The 21,512-nt window shown below is 38.1% G+C and overlaps 1 protein-coding gene across 4 annotated transcripts in view; it reads right to left on the bottom strand.

Moving 5' to 3' along the window:
• LOC136872433 (uncharacterized) overlaps nt 1–21,512 on the bottom strand; it is a 383,991-nt gene that overhangs the window by 147,856 nt on the left and 214,623 nt on the right. For all 4 annotated transcript variants that reach the window (XM_067146250.2, XM_067146249.2, XM_067146251.2 and 1 more), the window contains one exon: nt 7,530–7,628. In XM_067146250.2, the coding sequence (XP_067002351.2) occupies nt 7,530–7,628 (99 nt within the window). The remainder of the gene's footprint in view (nt 1–7,529; nt 7,629–21,512) is intronic.

The raw sequence follows: 21,512 nt of genomic DNA, 5'->3' as shown, positions 1-21,512 counted from the left end.
TGTTATTTACAGTGATAATGGAAGGAATTTTGTGGGAGCTGAAAATGCATTCTGTGATCTTGACTGGACAAAAGTGAGTGTAGAGGCTAGTTGTCTGAGAATTGCTTGGAAATTCAATCCTCCCACTGCTGCATGATGGGGAGGCTTTTGGGAACGTATTGTTCAGATGTTAAAGAAGTTGTTGAGGCGAATCTTAGGTCGTTCCTCTTTGGATTACGAGGAACTGTTGACATTTAAATCTAAGAATTTCATTTTTGTCCGTATTGAACTGAGAATGGAAGATAGGAAACTTAAAAGGGTCCACCTTTTCAATACAAAGAAATGTTATAGTTTATTTACAACATATATTTACACTTGGAACTAGTTTTGACGCTGTTTGGCGTCATCTTCAGCCAAAATGTGGGAAATAGGCATAGCATGTAGACATTTATATTATACAAGGTGTTACATCAGTGTGATTAAAAGAGAGAATATGAAGACGTGAAGTACAATGTCAGTTTCAAAATGGTCATGAAGGGCGAGTCAAAATTGTATAAACATGAGATAACAAACACATAAACAAAAAACATATATACATATAAACTGTAACAAAACCATGCGGAAGTACGAGATGATTGGCATTGGAGATTCAAATTATTTCAGACACTCTTCCATTGAATGTTGCCTGCCGCGAGTGTAGTACAAAACATAGGTTAGATTTCAATAAACACAATCGTCTCAAAAATGCACATAACATTTTAAAAATATTTGGGTTGAGATGAAATTTGGCAGTTAGGGATTGAAATCACTTATTCAATAAGCGTCAATTCAAAAAAACAGCTGTGAAGGGTGAGACAGAAATTGCACAAGCATGAGCTTGGACTCGATAAATGCAAAAAACACATGTAACACACTCGGAAATGTAGGTTCTTGATGGATTTGGCATAAAAGGTCTGCGTTCAATCATTCGTTGAATGGCAATGGTGCGAGTGTAGTTCAAATGCGCGTGAGGATTTAACAGCCTCTTAGAATTGCACATGACATCTGAACTCATGGTGCAAGATGAACTTGGCAGTGAAGGTTCGAATTGTAGATGTTCAGTAATCCATTTCGAAACAGTCCATGAAGGGTGAAACAAAAGCTATAATTCATACGAGTTAGGACTCATTAAATAATACTTTCAAATACAAATCACATATTCAAATTTCCGTAGTACAAGGTGAAATTGGCAGTTAAAGAATTAAAATTTGTGATATTTCTTCGTCAGGTGCCATATAGGTCAAGCGCAGCGTAAGTATGAGACAGGGCTCAATATATCCAAACTTGTACAAATGCATATAACATATCTGAATCCAAGTGTGAGATGAACATGGTAGTTAAAGATTCTTGTACTACGGAAATTTGAATATGTTATTTGTATTTGAAAGTATTATTTAATGAGCCCTAACTCGTATGAATTATAGCTTTTGTTTCACCCTTCATGGACTGTTTCGAAATGGCATTACTGAATATCTAGAATTTGAACCTTCACTGCCAAGTTCATCTTGCACCATGAGTTCAGATGTCACGTGCAATTCTAAGAGGCTGTTAAATCCTCATGCGCATTTGAACTACACTCGCACCATTGCCATTCAACGAATGATTGAACGCAGACCTTTTATGCTAAATCCATCAAGAACCTACATTTCTGAGTGTGTTACATGTGTTTTTTTTGCATTTATCGAGTCCAAACTCATGCTTGTGCAATTTCTGTCTCACCCTTCACAGCTGTTTTTTTGAATTGATGCTTATTGAATAAGTGATTTCAATCTCTAACTGCCAAATTTCATCTCAACCCAAATATTTTTAAAATATGTGCATTTTTGAGACGATTGTGTTTATTGACATCTAACCTATGTTTTGTACTACACTCGCGGCAGGCAACATTCAATGGAAGAGTGTCTGAAATAATTTGAATCCCCAATGCCAATCGTCTCGTACTTCCGCATGGTTTTGTTATTACAGTTTATATGTATATATGTTTTTTGTTTATGTGTTTATGTTATCTCATGTTTATACAATTTTGACTCGCCCTTCATGACCATTTTGAAACTGACATTGTACTTCACGTCTTCATATTCTCTCTTTTAATCACACTGATGTAACACCTTGTATAACATAAATGTCTACATGCTATGCCTATTTCCCACATTTTGGCAGATGATGACGCCAAACAGCGTCGAAACTAGTTCCAAGTGTAAATATATGTTGTAAATGAACTGTTGACATCACTAATGGACACTGAAGCAGTTATTAATTCCCGACCACTTATCTGAAGACAGTGATGATTTACTAGCATTGACTCCAGCAATGTTTCTTCAGGATATTGCTAGGGTGGGAGTGCCCGATATTGATCACATTGATCAGATAAGCCACAGAAAGAGATTCAGATATATGCAGCATCTGAGGACAGAATTACGCAAAAGATTCAGGATAGAGTACTTAGGATAACTTAAATCGGGGAAAGGTCAGGCGAACCCTCATCAAGAGTTAAAGGTTGGGGAAGTAGTGATCCTTGGAAGTGACGGAGCACTAGAATGGACTGGCCTTTAGGAAGAGTGGTTGCTGTATATTCCGGGAAAGACAATGTCGTCAGGGTGGTCAAGATGAAGAATGCCGATGGCGAGTTGGACGGGCCCGTGCAGAACATCTATCCACTGGAAGCAACTCCCATTACTGAGTGGCAGAATGAAGAAGAGATCCAGGAGAAGAGTCCTGCTATGCCTGTCTCTAGCAGAACTGTTCCACGAGTGGTTACTACAAGATGTGAGAGGAAGATACGAATCCCCTCTCGTCTCAATTTGTAGATTTTTCTTTTCTTTTGGTTTGTTTTGGTTGCGAGTTTAGTGGTTTTAATCATAATATGATTAAAAAGTGGGAGGATGTTATGAAAATTTGGTTATGATTATTTGCTCTTGGCCTCAGAAATGGTGGACAATGGCAGGATATCAATCTTTTACTTGGATTCAGTGGTGTGTGATGCCTGATGGGACAGTGGAGACAAAAGAGTGATGTATAATGGTGGTAGCCATGTGTTTGTATGTTTGTGTCGTGTGCAATAAATAGTATTTCCTATCTTTGTAGTTAATATTAGTTTGGTGAAATAGTCCTTTTAAGAAACACCACCCATTCTCTTCCTATAACCTGAAACTGCTTACTGTCCACTGTTTGATACTTCTCACTACTCATATCCATGTACTTGTGTCTAATTTCCTCTTCCTGGAGATTTTACACCGTTAATCGTTCGCAGACAGATTTCACTTTCTCTATCCTAGGTCTAGAAATACTTAGTTCACTACAGGTCAGATAGTGGTCTATATCATTGAAAAATCTCTGAAAAACCGATACATTCCTAACAGACTTCCTGAATTCAAAGTCGGTTAAGATATAGTCTATTACGGATCTAGTACCCCTAGTCTCCCATGTGTAGTGGTGAATAGCCTTATGCTTGAAGAATGTATTTGTAATTGCTAAACCCATACTAGCACAGAAGTCCAGCAAACACTTCCCATTCCCATTAGCTTTCATATCTTCCCCACATTTACCAATCACTCTTTCGTATCCTTCAGTTCTATTTCTAACTCTTGCATTGAAATTTCCCATTAGCACCATCCTATCCTTGCTGCTGACACTGACTACGATGTCACTCAATGCTTCATAAAACTTGTCAACTCTGTCCTCATCAGCACCCTCAGATGGTGAATACACTGAGACAATTCTCATCCTAATTCCTCCAACTGTCAAATCTGCCCACATCATTCGCTCATTTACGAGCCTAACAGAAACTATGTTGCGTGCAATAGTATTCCTAATGAACAGCCCTACCACATACTCTGCCCTTCCTTTTTTAACACCTGTCAAGTACACTTTATAATCTCCTATCTCTTCATTATTTCCCCTTACCCGAATATCACTTACTCCTAGCACATCCAGATGCATCCTCTTTGCTGACTCAGCCAGTTCTACTTTCTTTCTTCCATAAGCCCCATTAATATCGATAGCTCCCCCTCGAATTCCACTTCGTTCGCCAAGTTGTTTCCAAGTAGTCCCTCGCCTGTCAAATGGGATTGAGACTCTGTTACTCCCATAGGTCTGAGGCTTGCTTAAAATGTTCTGAGCTCAGTAAATTCGCGAAGCAGGATGCTACCCTACTTACACATAGTCCAAGTGAGGATCTCTCCTCTAACGGGTTAGGGACCATCAGTGGATTGTACAGCCCTAGCCACCTGAGCACAAGGAGAGCATGATTCAGAATATGTCCGAGATGCCCACTCCCATTCCATAGCAACTGGTATCCCGACTCTCAGGACCACTTACTAGGCCACTAAGCTGTTGCCCATGGTTCACGAACTAGAACGTGACTACAGTAACTCACACCATGTACCATACCTATGAATTATTCCATAAAAAAAAAGAAAGATATTGTAACTTATATATTTATGTACAGTTGTATATACGGTATTTCAAAATATCATTCTATAAAAAGCATTATCTAACCCATTCACATCACTGTATTTTCAATTAACAAATTTGACCATTTTTGGTCCTATATGGTCCGTATTGACTGTGACAACTAAGTAACACAATGGATTCTACATGGGTCCGCTCTGTCAATTATCTTAAAAAAATGCTCAACATACACTATTAACACCCAAGCATTCAGGATCATTCCACAAAAAAAGTGGATTTCAACACCATGAAAGGAAAACGTGGTCAAAGTAAATCATATGTGGCTAAGGAACAAAATAAAATTTCAACATTTCAGGAAAATACAATTAAATAATATTTTTTATGAATTACACCTGTATCTAAATAAATAAATAAATTTTGACTTTAGATTGGGATTTGGCTCAGAAAAATACAGAACAGTCAATGTTTATCATCTTAAAGCAAAAACAGGAAACAGGAGACAAACAATTTCAAAATCTAATTAATGAGAATAATAATCACTCCAGACCTTTAAATGATCAAAATAAAGAAAATACATTTTACCTTGAAGTCAAATAAATATTAAAATTTATTTATTCCACCTATTCAATACATAAATAGAGATTTTAATTAAGAAATTAAATCTTCAATAAAATTATAGGGACATGTTTCGCCCTTTAATTAAGGGCATCTTCAGCCTTAATCTCAATCTGAAAGGTAATTAATCAGGTACCTGATTGTATTAAAATTACATATGAAAGTGAGGATGATGTTGGAAATGTGCTTCAAATGGTGAGCAAATGGTTAACAATAGTTATGATATTCTTAAAATGAAGCCTTAATAAAGTCTTAAAAAACAAATAGTCGTAAGTATATACACTTTCTTGAATGTCCTTGTTTAAAAATTGGTAACAAATTGTATACTGGTAATTTATAAGAACGTAAATTGTTACGTTAAACCTTGTAAATTTTAACAAAGGTGACATCTATATACTGAGCACATCATGGCTATCCTCCATAGTTAACTCGTCAACATCTTTCTCCTTGACTCTGGAGTCCCTGAAGTGATCTATATTTCTAACATGGTCTCTCTATCTTGAGTCTGGTTACTATGGAATGGCACTTGCCAATACATTACAGTAAAACCTCATTAATTTGAACTCGCTGGGATGCAAAAATCGGACTTTAAATTACGTGATTTTGAATTAACCGCCAACTCGTAATTCAGAAATGCCAACCTTTGCCACGTCACAGAATATTATAAGACTTGTTATTGCACGCAATTAACCTTCATTCACAGTTTAAACTTTTCAAATGCCATGGAAAAAAACGATTTCTGAAATGTATCCAACAAAGTGCATTTACAGTATTCAAATAATGCACTTTGATAACTCACTGGCAAACATAACCTCACGTAATTAAAGGGAAAAAAAAAAAAAAAAAAAAAAAAAAAAGCATGCTTCAAAGATGAGGAGAAATCTATATGCCTTGTACTTGCATGGAAAGTACCCGATGCCCTTAAAACATCGTGGCTTATCCAACTTCCCTACGACGAGGGGAGAAAGTAGCTCGCTATCTTTGATGTGTGATTTCCCGTCATAGCACTTCTCTCATAATACTAAAAAAAAAAGCATGATTCAAAGACGAGGACAAATTATGCTGGGTCAACTGTGCAAGTGCTTTATTGTTTGGATTACTGTACTGTTTGCATTTTTAGATGCCTTCAAGTTGCATGGAAAGTGCCCGATGCCCTTAAAACATCATGGCTTTACGAATTTTCCTATGATGAGGGGAGGAAGTTTCTCGCTTCTGTCTGCGTTGCAACACAGAACACGGTACAGTGTACGATTTTCTGGCCTGGCACTTTTCTCCTTCAAAACCGTAAATCGGTTTGGGCTCAGCATTAAAAAAAATAATGCAGTTACATTGGCATTGACAATATTGTTAGGAGTGTACAAACTGATTATATGAGCCATGCTTTTTTCACCAACTGTTAGCATCACCAATGTTCGCAGATTTTGCTTCTCCGCACCTTGCCTGCTATGTGATTCTGTGGCGTTATTTAAAATGCTGAATACAAAATAATTAAGACTTCACTTGAACTTCGCAAATATGAAGTACACTGTAGACATACCGTATTGAGTGAAAGTGCGGAAAGCTACCCTGCACGTTCCAGAAGACGCGCTCAATCATGACACAGAGAAATTTGAATTTAAATTACTTCGTAAAATACTATTTTTTAAAAATGTGAAGGCAGTTTTGAATTAAACGCCTGAATTTCGGTAATGGGACCGACATTGTTCTTCGAATGATGAATTATCCGTGTTTCGAATTAAACAATTTAAATAACATGCAAAACCGTATCTCATGTTTCCAGGAACGAGAGCTTATTTGAATTAGGTGGGATTTTGAATTAACCGATTTTGAATTATTGAGGTTCTACTGTATTGGTTATGGCTCTGAAGATGATTCTGGTTGGAGGATTAAAATGTGTCAGCAGATTATAAACACTACACAACCTAATACCCCAACATTAAGTATTATAATGTCATTAAACTCTATTCATTAGGAATATAATTAAGATGACTACTGAAATGAAAGGAAAAACATGAAGGAATGAGCATTTGAAGAATTAGATTTGAAAGCCCTAATATTACCGAGCCAGAAGAAAACAAAATGTGATGGCCTACAATCCTTTATGCTCTTAAAACTTATGAACATTAAAATTACCACGAATGACTACTGTTGTTAGATGAGATGTTTTATGTCTCTTCTGCTGCCACTCATCACCATTAGATGACATTACTGCTGCAATTAAAAACTCTACAAGTATACAACAGCTTGTAATATAAAGAAGATGTTAACCATAACACTGATGATGCCTGTTGTTTAAAGGGGCCTAACATCGAAGGCCATCGGCCCCAACCATAACATTCAAAGTCATCAATAGAGTGTGCGTGCATGTGTGCCTCTGTGTGTGTGTTCTCCAAAACTACAGCATAAAATGCAACGACAAAAGCAATTCATTAGCTTAGCTTTGAGGGTCACTTTAAATGCCATTAAATAATATAATTTGTACATACTCTTTCTTGTCACATGTAGACAGCCATTCATTTGCCATATCAGGAGTTCCAGGTGATGACATTTCAGGAGGTTGTATTTCTGATTCTTCTTTTTTCAGTCTGAAAAAGTCCAGCACACAGATTCAATAAAACACCAAACTTTGAAAGAGGATGGGATTAGTACCTACGCACAGATGCAAAAGAAATGTTTTTATATTTCAAAATAAAATAAAATAAAAACTTCGAAATGTTCCATCTTGGATGCTCTCACATTCGGGAAGGGTGCATTAACTGTTCATATTAGTATAACATTTGAGCTTGTATTAGGGTGTTTGACACACAAGGCAATCACGTCAATTTTTTAATGCTGAATACGGTGACTGTCAGTGGAATGATCTATTGGGCAGGAAACAAATTACTGTGAATCTGCTTTCTAACTTTGGTTAGAAAAAATTACACACTGTTCTTCAATTCCCTACTTCATTTGTGATAGTATTTAAGTGACTAAGACCTCCCTGGTAAACCTTTTCGGTCTGGTATTATTACCATCGGAATTCCGTGTCTACAGGCTTCTTGCCAATGAACACTGTTATATCCTATTCAGAGAGCAATATCTTGCCATCTTTGTATAGTATTTGACTATCTTATTCTACTCATTTGTATGGTGCTGCAACCTAGTGTCTAGCCTTTGAACTCCCGATGCTGCCTCAGGCAATCTGCACTAGCGTGCTGGGAGCAGCAGAGTAAAGCCAAGCTTGTCGGCGTGGTGATGCTCTGAGTCCTAGCCGAGCTGCCATGAAGAGTAGGTGTGTGAAGGAGCTTTGCAGCGCGATGGCGTGGGTCTGTGATATAGATCCAGGTTGAAGCTGATCTTCATTGGGCTTTGTTGCCCATTGAGTTTGTGGAGTTGTCCTTCTAATTATTTTATTCTTCAGTGCTAGTTTATAGGGTAAATTTTTTCAATTTTCGTCAAGTGGAAAGTAGTGTCCTTCGGCCTCATGTGTGGTACACCTGGTAATCCTGCAAAACTGTAAGTTTATCTGTTCTTTCCTTGTAAAATCGAGCAAGCACGTGTTTTTTTGAGGCCGAAAAATGGACTGATTGTTCTGTGGAACTCTAAATTGAATCTCTAATACATCGCGTAATAATAAAAATAATTTTGGTGTTTGTATGAGTGTTCGTGCGGCTAATAATTTGAATGGTTTGATCAGGAAAATGCGCATTATCTACAAATTTTCAAAAATTGAACTTCATTTTAATTAATATGATGATAATCTTTGTGCAAATTGATTGTTAAAAATTGAGTTGTTAATCAAGGATGGTTCACGCAAGGACCCGTTTTAATCTGCTTAACTCTTTTCTAAGATTTATTTTTTGTTGGGGTTTAAGGTTTAATTCTTACCTCATTCTTTTCTGTTTATTTTTGCGTATTTTAATTTTGGGACCGATCTGTTTCGTTTCGCCTGGGCGGACGTGTTGTTGGTGGTGGTTGCGATAGCAACATGTTGTTGAGTGTATTGTTGTGGAAGCTTGTAATGGCTTGGGTCCGGGTGTTGTGATTTTACCTTTTTGCCTGTGAATTTTTAGTGGAACAAAATTAGTTACCTTAATTAATTGGACAACTCATTAATTAATTTTTTGCTAACTTTTGAGTTACTGTAATTAACTGGACAACTCATTTATTAATTTACTTTCTACCTAATTAATTTGACATTCAGTGATTTATTTATTTCCTCCTTTTGAGTTATACCAACCAATTTATCGTTTATGAATCAAAGTTACTTTGTGTTACAAGAATGATGATGGTTTTCATTTCTTGAAATCAATTCAGCACTATCACTGTTTCTTTTTCTTTATTTCGACCACAGCCTTGAGCTTACTCCTACCGCTTCCCAAGGTAAGTGTTTGTTACTCTCCCATTTGCCTGTTTCTGTGATATGTTGTTATTGTTTTCCATTGCATCAACTTTCGTGTTAGCTTTAACTCCCTTCAGGGGCTAATATGCACCCCAACCTTCTTGCCTGGTGGACTCCCATTGAGTGGGTAAGGTAAACGGCTCACCTTCCTAGGGGTTACGGGTTTGCCCTGGGGACGGTGTACATTAGATCTCACCTAATGCAAACTTCTGGTAATTTCCATAATGCTTACCTGCACTGTACAGTTCAGAAACTATTTATGCATGAAATGCAGTTAAATGTAAACCATTGTCTAATTTAAGATTAATTGTGTCAGTCAGTCAGTTAACATTCACATTATTTTGGTACAATCAGGTTGACAGCTGTGAAAATCGACATGCCAACAAGCACTTGTACTGTAGGTACTGGCACTTAATTCTCTCTCTCTCTCTCTCTCATCTATATGCATTGTATTTTATTAACTGAACTGAACACTGACAGATGTGTAGTTAGGTAGTTATTTATGCCATCTGAGGAAGATTAGGAAACAGTGTGACCCAGGCCACAGCTGTCGTATCTACAAGCAAAACTAAAGATTCTGGAGGAAGCAGACCAAGCTTCATCAAAGAAAATGGTTATTACTGCAAATTTTACATTATCTACAAAAATTCATGATTGTGAAAAAACATAATTGCTGCTACACCAGACTCCAGAAAGAAAAGTAAGCAACATCATACTGGTAACAACAACTGACGAATTTCATCATTTCAGTTGTTCTACTGATTGGCCTGAGGGACCTCAATTACATCATTGTATATTTGTGGTGAAGCTAAGAAAGTCAATGAAAAAGGTGCAAGCAACTTGCTGCAAGAATGTGTTGGATTGCATTGTTGGATATGCTTGTGAATAGTCAGCTGGTGAGAGTGCTCTTTTATTATCACAGTGATAATGTCGTTAAAACCTATTGAAACCGATTAATTTTGGGTGTGTTTATTCCACGTAGTGCTATTTACATATTGGTGTTTGGTGCTTATTGGTAGAAATTAGGAGTAGCGATATTGAATTAAATTTTATATCAAGTAATTCAGTTAGTGTTCGGTAGATACGTGTTCTAGGTTAAGTAGGCTATTTTGTGAATTAGGTGTACTTGGGCCAGATGTGCTTTGTTTTCAAATTTAGGGTTGGGGGAAATAGGAAATAATATTCACTTTTTAAATTTAAATATCTGTAGGTTTGCTGGTAAAGTACTTACAACGATAGGTTATTATAACGAATTGTAACTTCCGCAGCTTTTACGTACGTGCAGACAATGGACATGGCATTTCGAACAGATATCCACTCAAACTATCAAAAAGGTAATAATTTATTTAATTTGTAACCGCTGTTTTCGGGACAACTACAGTTACATATAAATAATAATAATAATAATAATAATAATATAGAAATAATAATGATAATGAGATAGGAAAATGACGCAGTGGCGGAGAATTCATATAAACCAAATACAGGGAACACATACAGGCCTAAAAACGACAACTAAGACAGAATAGTGGAACGTGCTGGGAAGCCCTATCTATGAGGTCCATGGGAACGTATGACGTTATGGGGGAGAAAAGACTTACAAGAAACACCCTCTAGCTCAACTATATTAAAAATGACAAGAAAGTTTTACAAAATACAGTTCCACGCCACGGAAACAAGGCATACTTAAGTAACTTAACATAAAATTTGATTTAACCAAGAAGGTGATGCTACATTAAAGGTATAGTTTAAACCAAAAGTATTTAATGGATGAAAGAATTGAAACTACGGCAATTGGAACCTAGGGTAAACTCGGACACATTAAATTAAACTTTTAAAATGACATTAAGCAAAGAAATAATGAAACACAAAAGCAATTAAACTAAATGAAACGAAACCAGAAAACATTGAGAATAAGATTGCAAAAACACTGAAATAACACTTACCGCTGAAAGATGGTGCTCCCGAGGGTAGTAACCCTCGAGCGCGAACGCTCGCTTGGGCGGTCGGATGGAAATTGACGCCGAGCTCACGCATCATTTTACGAAGCCGGCCACAAGGCCGGAAATGGCCCGATTACAATTAACCAATAAGATCAAACTTAGCCTAGATTCCTGAACCTTTTTGCCAATAGGAAATCTCGTGACCATATATGGTCATTTTAACATCGTTAGCAATTGCACAAGTTCTGGAACATTACGATTACAACACCAAAATTTCATCATTGGAAACCACACGTGTGGTACAGGGTGACTCAATTTAAATAACCTTTTACATTTTTAAATCACATTACAAACATCAAATCAACCTTTGGACAAGTTACACCTTTGCTGACATTAATTTAAATTATAAATTACATAAAATTTACATACAAAAAAAAAAAATCACTTCGAAAACCATTCTCGTATCTTGCCATGTTCATTTACCGTTCCATATTATCGTGATGTTTCCATATTTAAAAAAAAATTACAAACATATTTCAGTTACATAAAAAAAATATTCCACCAGAGTCCAGAGTTCTTATTTCTTCATTTCTCAAAATATTACAAACAAAAATGAAATCCTTCAGATAAGCCACACAAAAAACTTTAAAATTTATATTTCTAAACACACTGTAGTTCCAATTCTCCGTCCCACCGACCGGTGACATGATTAATAGTATGATACACCTGTAACCTTTGATTAAAAAAGTAGTAGCTCAAGGGAATATACGGCATTTTACTGGAGAGTTACTTAACAGTCTTTGGATTGTTGATGATTGTTTAGTGCATACCGACAAAAACAAAGAGTATAGGGTAGTTGAGAAAACAAAAATAATAATCAGCTGATTACTGTATTCTGAAAATTTGTGGTTCCAAGTCCGGCATACTTTGTACTTTCAATTATTCATTGAGTAAAAATTAATAATCAAATTCCTATATCCTGATAATTGCACCTCAAGTCTCTGGCGTTGTTTTGACAGAAGTTTTCTGGAAATTATTTTAGACATCCTCTTTCCTTTTTCAACATGTAAGAACAGATTTAATGTCTGTCATGCGTAGTAGGAAAAATAATAGTAATCTACCAGCTGTAATAGCCACATTTCTATTATTTACATAAACTTGTTGAAATAAGATACCCAGTACACTTTAGTGCAGTTGTGTAGTTATTAGATAGGGCAGTATCTTCCTTGCATTAATTATTGCATAATTCTTGTATATTCCTTTTGATATTCAGTACTGTAATTAATGGCAGTTTTCATTTCGGGTAGCATGTATTATAACACAAAATATAAATTTCATATTTCTGTATTGACAGCTAAACTAATGATCTTTAAATGACTATAACAATGATTTATTATTAAACAGTATCCTTCTTATTCAATACATTATGGTATAATTTGAATTTAAAAAAACTTAAATTTCACAACTGTAACATCTATACATGTTTCGATCCTAATTGGATCATCTTCAATAGATTGATTAAAATCAAACAGTTTTGTGCAAAAAGGCCCCTTACTTAGATAACATACGTATTCAAATTGATCAATATATTAACCCTGAATACAATTTACACAAAGTTATTGAAAAATTGTATTATTTATTGGAAACTTTCATTCCGCTTCTTTGTAGATTTGCATCCAATAATGAAAGGATCTGCCCTCAACCAATGGTTAACTTCACCTTTTCTGCTTACAGTTCCTTTACCAATAACGTGAAGTTCAGCCCTCTCCCCTCCCACTGTTCCATCTTTGGATCTTGAGCCTTCAGCATATGATAAACCGAATTAGTGTGCACAGGACCATGTTTTTAAACACATCATCAACTGAGCAAAGAAGGTTAGTGACAACTTTATTACTCACAAACACATGAGGCTACATTTTTTTTGTTTCTTTGGCATTCAATTAACTGTAACTTTCTAATTCCAGGCAATTAATTATACCACTAAGACATATGCAATTATAGCAATCCTTACCAGCAGCAAACCAAATCATGAAACATCAATTAATAATCAGATAACGCCCTGTCCAATTTGCAGACTTTTAACTAATGAAATATCACGAGGATATTATGACAGGTCGATAACAGTGCACAATGAAAATTTAAACACGACTTTTTAAGACCAAGAACTATTTCCTAATAAGAACATTTTAACATTCATAACATCATTCTTGCTTCAATTCTAAATGTCTTTTAACTATGATATATGTTCAATTTTTAGTAATCTACTGAAGATGATTCAATTAGGGTCAAAACGTGTACAGATATGACAAACGTGAAATTTAAGGTTTTTAAATTCACATTATACTATAATGTATTGAACAAGGAGGATTCTGTTTAATAAATCATTGTTATACTGATTTAAAGATGATGATGATGATTATTATTATTATTATTATTATTATTGTTCTGAGGTATCTGTGGAACAGCAGAGGTGAAAGAAGGTGCGGGGGTGAACAGGTCTCAGGATACGAAATTAAAATTAATTTAAAATTTAACAAGGTTATATTTTCTTTTCAAAATCAGGAAATAACAAGCATGGCAGGTACAGAGAAGCAAGGCAACAAAAGTACAATTACAGTATTTACCGGATTTGGGCTTCGAGCCCCGAACTCACAATTCTTGGGCAATTAGCCCAACTTCACTCCAAAATAAGTTTTAACAGAGGGGCAGAAAACCCCATTCATGCCCAGGAGCACTTGCTCCAAATTACACAGAAAAGCCTCCTCGAGGCATACAACACTCAATTTTCAAGAAAGAGCCACTCGCTCTCAAACTTTAAGCCTATCAAAGGCCACACCAAACTCCACCTTCAAGTTGTCCTCTAAGGACATAAACACAGGGGTAAAATACCCAACCTACTGAGGCCTATTAAGTGAGAAAAGGTTAATTACATGGCCTCTAAAATAACAATTTGAGAGGAGGCGATCTGCACTCCTAATACATTTTGTTTAAAACCTAATCTGGCTCTAGGCCGCTAATGCAAGGGCTAATCCCATACTAAAGAGGTGACTTTAGAAAGAAACAATTTACATTACGTTAAGGAAGAATCGGTTGTGAAAAATAAGTTCACCTCAAAACAATATGAGTGGGAGCTCGAGAGGGTTAAGCACTCTCTATCCCAATATGTAGCTTTAAAAGAGAATAGATGCTAAGAGTCTTTACATTTTAGGAAAAAGTTACATGGTGGAAACGCTTCGGACCCGCCCCGAGAGTTAAACTGCTGAGCTAGCAAGAAAAGAAGTTATTAAACGGCCATTACCTTGTTGTTGAACTGCTGCCCGAAGAAAGAGGCGCTTCCCGCCCCCTGCTACGTACTTTACACTTTGAAGTGGCGCAGAGACCCGAAAATCAGCAGTTTATATACTCTCGTGGAAAGTTCGAGGTGTTTCAGAAATGAGAACACCCGCCCACAAAAACTTTATTGGCTAGGGTTAAGCAAGATATTCAAGTTGGAGAAGATACACCTGATTGGTCAGAAATTAATTAAAGAAATTCGGGATTGGCTAAATTCAAAACCAGGGGAAAGAAAGGGTTATACAGCCAAATAAAACAATAACAGAAAGAAATTTAACAAGGAACAAACTTTTGAAATAAAAATTTCTCCAAAAAACCAGTTCTTTTACTTCGTACTAGGGTGCACCATTGTAGTTCTTCAGTAGTGTCCTCTAGAAGAGAAAGTTCACACTTCTTACTACAGGTAAAACAAAAATACATCGAAAACGACGCAGTTCAGAAACTTCAAAATTTCCAAGTAGTGACATCTTCTGAGAAACTTGAAAATTAACACCTTAGATAAAGTTCAGACTTCCTCCAGTAGGGGAGTTTCAACTGGCGCAAAGTTTGAATTGATGATGATGATGCTTGTTGTTTTAAGGGGCCTAACAGCGAAGGTCATCGGCCCCTAATGGTACGAAATGAAAGAACAAAAATTACAAAGGCATCCACTGACCAAAATAAAAATAAAAAATGTCATGAAGAATGAATGGATGGACAGGAACCCAACAAAACACAAAACAAACAAAAACAAAAACCAGTGGATCGGATTCAACAGAGAACGAAAATAACAGTATTACCGACCAAGGTACCACTTATAAAGCACAATGATGCTTGGTGTCTAAAGAGGGTGCAAAATCCACGTTTAAGGCCCCACAGAATGGTACATGTCGCGAGTAAAATAGAACCATGGTATGTGTCATGTTGGGGTATTAATCAGAAGTAGCGAAGACTCACGGTGTTCCACAAAAGATGGTACTACTCACAAGTATTGTACTTCGTACAGGTAACGCAAACCTATGGTGTTTCGCACACAATGGCGTCACCTACAGCCAACGCAAACCGATGAGTTTCCGCACCTAGGGTACTAGTCACGGGTGCCGGTCCCAAGGGCCCCGTGGTGTTCCGCACATAGTGAGTACTAATCACAGGCAACGCAGACCCACGGTGTCGCTCATATAGTGGTACAACTCACAGGCTACGCCCAGACCCGCGGTGTTGCCCACATGGGTACAACGCACGGGTACTGGAATCCACCAGGCCAGGCTTTTTACTGCAACGAATCACAAACATATTTCGTACCATATTAGTGATACTACTCGCAAGTACATGCAACCCATGGTGTTCCCCGCATGATGGTACGAATCAAAAGTAGTTGCATGGTTCTAATTCATTCATCCCTTGGTCGCCCCTTTTAGTCGCCTCGCACGACAGGCAGGGGATACCGTGGGTGTATTATACGTCAGCCTCCCCCACCCACAGGGGGTGTGTGTTTGGTCCGCGAGAGGTATTTTATTTCCCTCAAGTCCGCCGGCAAACCGGTTAGGACCCCCCTATCCGCCACCTGGGACGCGCCACGTGGGAGTATCACCTCTCCCCCTGCTACGCCAGCGTAGTAGGTTCGTGGAAAGTTTGAATTAGCGGCGTGGAGGTGTACCGCCCGGTACAATTATTATTATTATTTATTATTATTATTATTCCTTCATTTGCGTGGCGTGACTCAGGCTATGAAGCCTGGTATTCTGCCACACCACGTCATATAATGTACAGAGAGTTTAACAATATATATTACACATAGACACACTATAATACTAAAGTATACATATAGTTATAGAAATATTTTAAAGGAAAGAAAAAATAAACATACATACATAATCATTATAGACCGTTATGCCTTTCAGCGTTCAGTCTGCAAACCACTGTGAATTTACTAAATGTAGCTACAATCCTCTATTTGCAACTAGTGCTGTGGCCTCATTTAGTTCTATACCTCTTATCTTTAAATTGTTAGAAACTGAGCCTAACCATCGTCGTCTTGGTCACCCTCTACTTCTCTTACCGTCCATAACAGAGTCCATTATCCTCCTAGGTAACCTATCCTTCTCTATTCGCCTCACATGACCCACCACCGAAGCTGGTTTATGCGTACAGCTTCATCCATCGAGTTCATTCCTAATTTAGCCTTTATCTCATCATTCTGAGTACCCTCCTGCCATTGTTCCCACCTGTTTGTACCAGCAATCATTTTCACTACCTTCATGTCTGTTACTTCTAACTTATGAATAAGATATCCTGAGTCCACCCAGCTTTCGTTCGCGTAAAGGAAAGATGCTCAAGATAGTTTCATCAGGGAGCTGACTTCCTTCTTACAGAACACTGTTGATCGCAACTGCAAGCTCACTCCATCAACTTTCCTACACCTTGACTCAATCTCATTTACCATATTGCCATCCTGGGAGAACACACAACCTAAAAGTATCTACCTATTCCAGCTTTGTATCACCAATCTGACATTCAATTCTGTTGAAATTCTTACCTACTGACATCAATTTAGTCTTCGAAAGGCTAATTATCATACCATACCGCATTCATTGCACCTATTTTCAAGTTCCAAGATGTTAAGACTGCAGGCCTTCTGCACATTAAGACCAAGTCGTCAGCATACACCAGACTGCTTACTACATTTCCACCTAATTCAATCCCTCCCTGCCACTTTAAACCTTTCAGCAGATGATCCATGCAAACTATGAACAGCAAAGGTGAAAGATTACAGCCTTGTCTAACCCCTGTAAGTACACTGAACCAAGAACTCATTCTATCATCAATTCTCATCCAGCCCAATTGTCAACATAAATGCCTTTGATTGATTTTAATGAAATGAAATGGTGTATGGCTTTCAGTGCCGTGAGTGTCCAAGGACATGTTCGGCTCGCCAGGTGCAGGTCTTTTGATTTGACGCCTGTAGGTGACCTGCGCGCTGTGACGAGGATGAAATGATGATGAAGATGACACATACACTCAGCCCTCGTGCCAGTGAAATTAACCAAATGATGGTTAAAATTCCGGACTCTGCCGGGAATCAAACCCGGGACCCCTGTGAACAAAGGCCAGCACGCTAACCATTTAGCCATTCAGCCAGACATTGATTTTAATAATCTACCCTTAATTCCATAGTCCTCCAGTATGGCGAACATTTTTTCCGTTGGTACCCTGTCGTACGCTTTCTCTAGATCTACAAAACATAAATACAAGTGTCTATTCCTCTTGCAGCATTTTTCAATTACCTGGCCTATACTGAAAATCTTACACCGACAGCCCCTTACGTGGTCTTAAACCACATTGGTTTTCATCCAACTTCTCTCAACCACAGATCGCACCCTCCCTTCCAAGATGCCAGTGAATACTTTGCCTGGTATACTAATCAATGAGATATCTCGATAGTTCCTGTTCCCTTGCTTATAGATAGGTGCAATTACTGCTTTTGCCCAACAATCCATGCTGATCTTACTACTCTATGAAGTCATTTCATCCCTGCCTTCCCACTATATTTCACCATGTCAGGTCTAATTTCATCTATTCCTGTTGCTTTATGACAATGGAGTTTATTTACCATCCTTTCCACTTTCTGAAGCGTAATTTCACCAACATAATTTTCCTCCTCACCATGATCTTGGTTGTTCGCAATACCACCAGGAAGATTTCCTTTTATGCTGAGAAGACTTTCAAAATATTCCCTCCACCTGTCCAGTGATTCACAGGGATCTATGAGTTCACCTAATCAACCAAAACTCTGTTCATTTCCTTTTTCCCTCCCTTCCCAAGATTCTTTATTACTGTCCAGAAGGATTTCCCTGCTGCTTGACCTAGCCTTTCCAGGTTATTACCAAAATTTCCTATGACTTCTTTTTGGATTCAAAAATTATTTGTTTTCCCCTGGTTCTTTCATCTACGTACAATACCTTGTCAATCAATCACTATTGATCTGCATTTTGGGCAGTCCCCCAGGTGGCAGATTCCCTAGCTGTTATGTTCCTAGCCTGTTCTTAAATGATTTCAAAGAAATTGGAAATGTATTAAACATCTCCCTTGGTAAGTTATTCCAATCCCTAACTCCCCTTCCTATAAACGAATATTTTCTCCAATTTGTCCTCTTGATTTCTAGCTTTATCTTCATATTGTGATCTTTCCTACTTTAAAGACACCACTCAAACTTATTCGTCTACTGATGTCATTCCACGCCATCTCTCCACTGACAGCTCGGAACATATCACTTGTTGATGAGAAAATTCTCATTTTAAAACCCGTACTGAAGATCAAAATAATTTAGCAAAAAAATAAGGTTGAAATCCTAATTTTATAAGCTAGTTGAGCATTGAATAGGTGGAATAATAAATTGATTGCTTTTACTTTCATTTACATACCACTTAGTACAGCAACTCTTCTCCTTTCTCCCAAGTCTTCCCAGCCCAAACTTTGCAACATTTTTGTAACGCTACTCTTTTGTCGGAAAATCACCCGGAACATGATGATGATGATTGTTGTTTTAAGGGGCCTAACATCGAAGGTCATCGGCCCCTAATGGAACGAGATGGACGACAGGATACATGACAGTTAAAATTTTAAAACGTATCCACTGACTAGAGTTTAAAAAATGGTGATGGAAAATGAGTATGAGATTAAAACAATCAGTGGATCTGATTCGTAATGCCTTATTTTGTAATAAAATAAGAGAAAATACAGGAGACAAAGGAATAAGGCATTGCTTGCTAGGACAGATATATATACGTACATTACATTAGACTTTAAAAGAACACATTAAAATGCGCAACACAAAATAAAATGCAATGGGATAAAAGCGCTATTGACACAAAGAACACTAGGACAAAGGACATCATCACACACAATAAAACAAACCACTATCCCTCATAAAGCGGATGACGAGGTCTGCTGACTGCTCGTCATCTCGGAAGATAAGGGAGATTGTACTCGGAAGGTTAAGACTACGGCGCAGTTCGACCAGGTCCACACACTCCGTAAGGATGTGTACCACGGTAAGGTGTTCGCCGCAGGTACACATCGGAGGCGGTTCCCCTTTCAAAAGATGCAAGTGAGTCAGGATACCATGGCCGATCCGAAGACGACATAATACCACGGCTTCCCTCCGCGAAGCCTGAAGAGAAGTCCTCCAAACCTTCGGTGTTCCTTTTATCGCTCGCAGCTTATTGGGAAGTGGAATGGCCTGCCACTCCATCTCCCAACAAGACATAACCAGATGTCTCAGCTGAGAGCGAATATCACTTGCTGGAGCCTTGAAAGGCAATGGGGGCAGTGTAACTGCCTCCTTGGCAGCCTTATCTGCTAATTCATTTCCCTCTATGCCCATGTGGCTGGGGAGCCACAGAAACATGATTCTGGTGCTGGCATCCGAACACCCGGCAAGCAGGTCCTGGATCCGCTGCACCAGAGGGTGCCGAGGGAAACAAGTATCTTTTTTTTTTTTTTTTTTTTTACTAGGGGCTTTACGTCGCACCGACACAGATAGGTCTTATGGCGACGATGGGATAGGAAAGGCCTAGGAGTTGGAAGGAAGCGGCCGTGGCCTTAATTAAGGTACAGCCCCAGCATTTGCCTGGTGTGAAAATGGGAAACCACGGAAAACCATCTTCAGGGCTGCCGATAGTGGGATTCGAACCTACTATCTCCCGGACGCAAGCTCACAGCCGCGCGCCTCTACGCGCACGGCCAACTCGCCCGGTGAAACAAGTATCAATAGACTGGAGCGAACTCAAGGAGTCAGTACACACGAGAAAGTGTCGGCGGTCATTGTACAGTACGTACCGCAGAGCTTCGCGGATAGCATAGAGCTCGGTTTTGTACACACTACAGGTTGCCGGGAGAGCAAAAAAGAAACCTATCATTGTTGACAACGAACGCACAGCCCACCTCCGTATCTGTCCTCGAACCATCCATGTAGACGGTGACTGAACCTGGATAGCGGCCAACAACGGACAGGAAGAGCCTCCGATAAATCGAAGGGTCCGTGTTTTCTTTCGGGCCAGTGTGCAGATCCAGGATTATTTCACCCAGAACAAACCGAGCTGCTTTTCTTTGGATTTTTTTCCGTTCTTGAATCAAGTAATCCTCGTGAGGGTTCCATATGCTGGAACCATACTCTAGTTGGGGTCTTACCACAGACTTATATGCCCTCTCCTTTACATCCTTACTACAACCCCTAAATACCCTGATAACTATGTGCAGAGATCTGTATCCTTTATTTTCAATCATATTTATGTGATTACCCCAATGAAGATCTTAGCACCTAGATACAATGATCCCCAAAAGGAACTTTTACCCCATCAACGCAGTAATTAAAACTGAGAGGACTGTTCCTATTTGTGAAACTCACAACCTGACTTTTAACCCCATTTATCATCATACCATTGCCTACTGTCCATCTCACAACCTTATCGACGTCATTTTGCAGTTGCTCAATATCTTGTAACTAATTTATTACTCTGTACAGAATAAGATCATCTGCAAAAAGCCTTATCTATGATTCCACTTCTTTAAACATATCATTGTTATCAATAAGAAAATATAAAGGTCCAATAATACTGCCTTGAGGAATTCCCCTCTTAATTATTACAGGGGCTTTGCCTACTCCAATTCTCTATTTTCTAGAAATATAGCCACCCATTCAGTCACTCTTTTGTCTAGTCCAATTGCACTCATTTTTGCCAGTAGTCTCCCATGATCTATCCTATCAAATGCCTTAGATAGGTCAATCACGATACAGTCCATTTGACCTCCTGAATCCAGGATATCTGCTATAT

Source organism: Anabrus simplex, chromosome 4 (genome assembly GCF_040414725.1).
Source record: "Anabrus simplex isolate iqAnaSimp1 chromosome 4, ASM4041472v1, whole genome shotgun sequence".
NCBI lineage: Eukaryota > Metazoa > Arthropoda > Insecta > Orthoptera > Tettigoniidae > Anabrus > Anabrus simplex.
This window is presented reverse-complemented; position numbering and strand designations above follow the sequence as displayed.